The 4,548-nt window shown below is 33.8% G+C and overlaps 1 protein-coding gene across 1 annotated transcript; it reads right to left on the minus strand.

The window, feature by feature from the left end:
* Positions 1 to 768: 768 nt before the first annotated feature.
* On the minus strand, positions 769 to 3,248 carry LOC125066245 (gremlin-1-like). The gene is made up of 2 exons (XM_047674248.1): positions 3,147 to 3,248; positions 769 to 3,046 (listed from the first exon to the last, which is right to left on the minus strand). Exons 1-2 carry the CDS (start codon positions 3,171 to 3,173, stop codon positions 2,381 to 2,383), a joined length of 693 nt encoding a protein of 230 aa, XP_047530204.1. The 5' UTR covers positions 3,174 to 3,248; the 3' UTR covers positions 769 to 2,380.
* Positions 3,249 to 4,548: the final 1,300 nt, after the last annotated feature.

Consider the following 4,548-nt stretch of genomic DNA (forward strand, 5'->3'; position numbering starts at 1 on the left):
CTTAAAAAAATATAAGAATAAAATCGGTAAAGTCGTTTTCAAGTTATAGCGTGACCAAGGGAGTTATGGGTAAATATTTATATTCCTAATACATAAAAGTTAGTATTAAAATAAGGAACAAAAAAAAAATGACCACTCTCAATCACAAATTTTATTTAGAACAATAATAATACAGCCATGAAGTACTCTACACAAATATCATTCATTTCACAATAATAAGTAAACTATTTATTATAAAATCATTTAAAGAGTAAAATATTTTCAGATAATATTGTATGTTTTTTTATATATCTTAATTCGTTTTGGAATCGAAACATCATGACATATAAGAAATAATGAAACGTAACAATCAAGGATAAGCGAACAAATGATTTATTTCCGAAAATAACAAAACAATTTCACATAACATTAATTGTAGCAAAAACTTAAGATGTGCTTAAAACGGTAATAACTACAAGAAACAGGTTATTACGTCATACATAATCAAAATGCAAGTGTTGTCGTATCGGCAAGAAATTTATTGTATTTTCGTTGTTTTATTACATAAATCTTTTTTTTATAATACGTTATTTACTTTTAAAATTGTATTTATCCCATTAAAATGAATTACATTTTTAATCTGATTACATTTATCACAAAAAAATATAAGGCGTTTTTTTATCTGTGACGAAATATATATACAGATAAAAATTACTTTTCAAAATAAAATATTATTTAACTTAAAATTATATTTCTATACATAATTCTGATTTAATAGAATTCATATTATTTTTTACAGTAAATGTTGACATATGTAATTTTATTTTATCATTAGCAGATCTAAGAGGACCGTTTACACTCAATTACATGTAAGTTCGTGAACGAAAACATATTTACCTCTACAAGGTTGAATCAAAGTAGGTTGATATTATAGCAAGATCCTACATTCATAATATTGTTACAATCTACTACACAACAGTAATCTGAACGTTTTCTAAAGGCAAAACACACTATAAGACTTACCTAAGATACTTAATACGACGCCTACGGTTAAGTTTAGACAATTTGCTTATTACGTCATTATTATTTTTTAAAGAAACGTTCTATTTTATTTGTTAAGTTCATAGTCCGATTATATTTATCTTTATTACGTCTAATCTTATGTGTTTTCATGTGCATATCTATCAATATTTAATGATTTTTATAGTCTTTTTTCAGTTCGGTCTTGCGCTATCTTCGCCCTGACTAAAAGTAGTGGATTGAAATATTTGTTATATCTAAGTACAAATAGTTTTAATACTACTGGTAATAGAGTAAGTTATCTGATTTATGTATATGATATTATCAATAATTATTCAAATTTTATACAAAAAAAAACAAAAATCTTTGATTTCATATGTAATATAAAAAGAAAGAAAAAAAAAAAATTCGAACACGAGTTCGAATTCTCGTGCGTTTCAAAAGAGGGCAATGGAGGTGAGTATGCACGGGCGTTGTTTGCTTAATGATATCTCTCGCGAGATATATTTTACACTTGTCAAACATAACACAAGACAATATATTATGTAAATTGTTATTTATAAACAAAATACGACTGGAGAGCAAATAGAGATCATAACATTTGAATTAACTTTAAGTCTGACAAATTACATTTGCTCTGTCAATTGTTCATATTAGTATCTCGTTCTTATTGTATCACGATGAAATAATACTTATCATTAGATTATATACAATATAAGCGTATTTTGGTATCAACTATGATATAATGATATTATTAAATAGTTATAATAAATAACATGAAACTGTTTCTCGCGTTCGTTTAATACGTAACAACTAGAGACTTGCCTACAACTAATATCACATTTATTCCGTACGAAACGTTCAGAAACGTTGAGTCTGATGTTAATAACAGAATAGCACTAGATTTTCAAATAATAACGCGTTATTCCGAGATTTTTCCGTGGATACGTTTGAACTAAATACTTTTGAAACGATAGCAAGGTCACCAGTCGACAGTTTTCTAACAGCGGCCAACTAATCAGACACACTACAGACAATTAAAGCTCTTGCTTCACGACTTGCAGTCGAAGCCGCTCTATTACAAAGTTATTAGACGTTATATATCTGCATCGCATGACGTCATATCTATTGACGTATGAGAGCACGCGTTCCGAATATGTTTAACAGTCCGCTCCATACTTGCCCCAATGTGCGAGTGATAATCACTAATCAAAACATCAGGTAACAATGTCATTACGAGCCCGCTCACGTCACATTTATTGCTTTTATTAATTCTCTCCCATTCCAACCTCTTGCTTGGTCAGCACATGCCTCAGATGCGACTCGGATCGAGCTGGACGTATTGTCCGCCTCTGTGAGGAGGGTCTGTCACGAGTCAACATCAGTTAACACCCACCGGAAGACACTTGCACTGTTTCACTTTTTGTAGGCGCTTGCGTCTAAAGGGGGGATTCTGTCCAGGGCAGCGGAGCGTAACAGTGATCCAGGTGAACTTTTTTGGCTTACAAAACGAGCACGATTTGAACGCAGGTGGAGGCCGCTCGTCATTGCCTTCACGACGCCGCGGTCCTTTCGGAATATAAAACGAGTTGCACTGTCCATAACAAAAATTGTTAATCACTGTCGCCTGTAAACATCCGGGCTCCCGAATTTTTTGAACTAACTGTTCGGTTTTGCACCAATCTTCTTTCAGATATTCTTTTTTAGTGACGAGTAATGCATTTTTCGAAGACTTAAGTATGTTTCGAAACGCCGCTCCTTTAGGTATTTCGGTCACATCCTCCTGCTCTGGTGCGGACACGACCATTGTCTCGGAACTACCTTCACCGAGCTCATTTCTCTGAACGTACGACGTTGACGAAGCCGTCGCCTCTTCTGTTCGCCTTCGCGCCGCGAGTATTCTTTCGACTTGCTCAGTGTCGATAATATCCAAGATGGAATCGGTCGGCGTAAAAGGCCTTTTGCTTCCGACGCCAGCACTCACACCGCTAGCGGCCAAGAGCGCCGCTGCAACAAGCCAGACGCACGATTTCGAAAAGCTCTCCATCTGTAATAAAAACACTTGTAAGTAAACGCAAATATAACTAGCGCGTAGTGATTTAAAATATGTAGGCTTCGTTTGAGAGGAAGTCGTAGGTTTAACTCACGTTGTAACGAGAGATGAGAGGCAACATGTCGTAGGCAGTGCGTCGGTGTACTAATGGTCCGCGACTCGCGAGCAACGCGCTATGCGTGTGCGCAGGGCCGGCCGGCGAAGCGGTAATGAGCGTGAGCGCCCCTCAATGGACCACTACTCAATGAACGAGATGAGTCACGCACCGTGCCTCCACCACAGAACCGTTACTATCAGCGAGAATCACAGAACCGACAAGTCGCACACGTGTTTCGTATTACTGTAGGGTTATTTGCCCATAAACAATGTGTTCTAATCCGATCATAAAGTCTTTACCAATTGAAACGACACTGGCAACTGTGTATAAACAATGCATAATGTATTTGATGGTTTTAACTGATAACGTAAAGATAGTGTAGTAAGAATAGGTGATTTAAAAGAAAGGGTGAAATAGGAGTTGGTATTTTTAAACTGATGATAATTGTTATCCATGAAATAAAATTACTTTGGGTTTGATTTCAGCTTAAAATTTCAAAGACAAATTCAAAGTCAACAATTACAGGAACACAAACATTTTTTTTTCTCTCTGAGCAATGTGTATAAAATAAGCGATTTTTAGTTTGAAATTTCAAACAAGAAAATTTAAAAATCATCACAAAAAACGCATACTGTTAAAAGATAGGAAATAATACCGAAGCAATTTATGTAAATTTTATTTGACCAAATACATATTTATAACTGGCCTCTTTGAATTTAACGGGAAGGAAAATAATTTGAAATAAATCATTATTAGGTAAAAGATGATAAAATACTCTACGAGTATATCATGTTATTATATACGAGATGGGTTTTGGGTAATAAAGTAATAACTGTAGAACTGTTTCACAAAGAATATCTCGAGAAAAACTATAGGAATAAACGCGTAATGTAGAATACCGTTTTTTTTTTAATGAATGCAAAGTGAAATAAAATAACGACTAAGCGAATGTCCTTCTGACTGAATTTCGGCCAAATCGGCGAGTCTTAAAAACTGGCTAACCGACATAAAGAAATGTAGGAGTTCATTCGGAGTGTAACAGTGCTGACGTCGCTACTCGGTAGAGAAATGAATCAGGTAAACACAATCATGACTATTGTAAAAACCGTGGGTTACTTACTGTAAAGATTTTCATTACTCTACTAATACCAATAGCTAAAAAAAATATCAAGCACCCCACGCGTAATTAAACTTATATAATATAAATTTAAATAATCAAATTTAATATAATCTACTTAAATAATTTATAAATAATACAATTATCATGCAGATAATTAATATATATGGTACAGGTTTTTTTTGTTGTTTTTCAGTAAATGCATTAAAATCAAATGTCTCACAGATGATTGAAACTCATAGGCACGATGTAAAAAATCATTTCACGCTTAATCTGTGACAG

The sequence above is a fragment of the Vanessa atalanta genome, chromosome 9 (assembly GCF_905147765.1).
Source record: "Vanessa atalanta chromosome 9, ilVanAtal1.2, whole genome shotgun sequence".
In the NCBI taxonomy this organism is placed as follows: domain Eukaryota; kingdom Metazoa; phylum Arthropoda; class Insecta; order Lepidoptera; family Nymphalidae; genus Vanessa; species Vanessa atalanta.

What these genes read in the sequence shown, in the direction of transcription:
- LOC125066245 (XM_047674248.1), bottom strand. Translation starts at nt 3,173, where the DNA reads ATGTTGCCTCTCATCTCTCGTTACAAC. An exon ending in CTCTCATCTCTCGTTACAAC is followed by an intron (nt 3,047 to 3,146) that starts GTGAGTTAAACC and finishes TTTTTATTACAG; the next exon opens with ATGGAGAGCTTTTCGAAATC.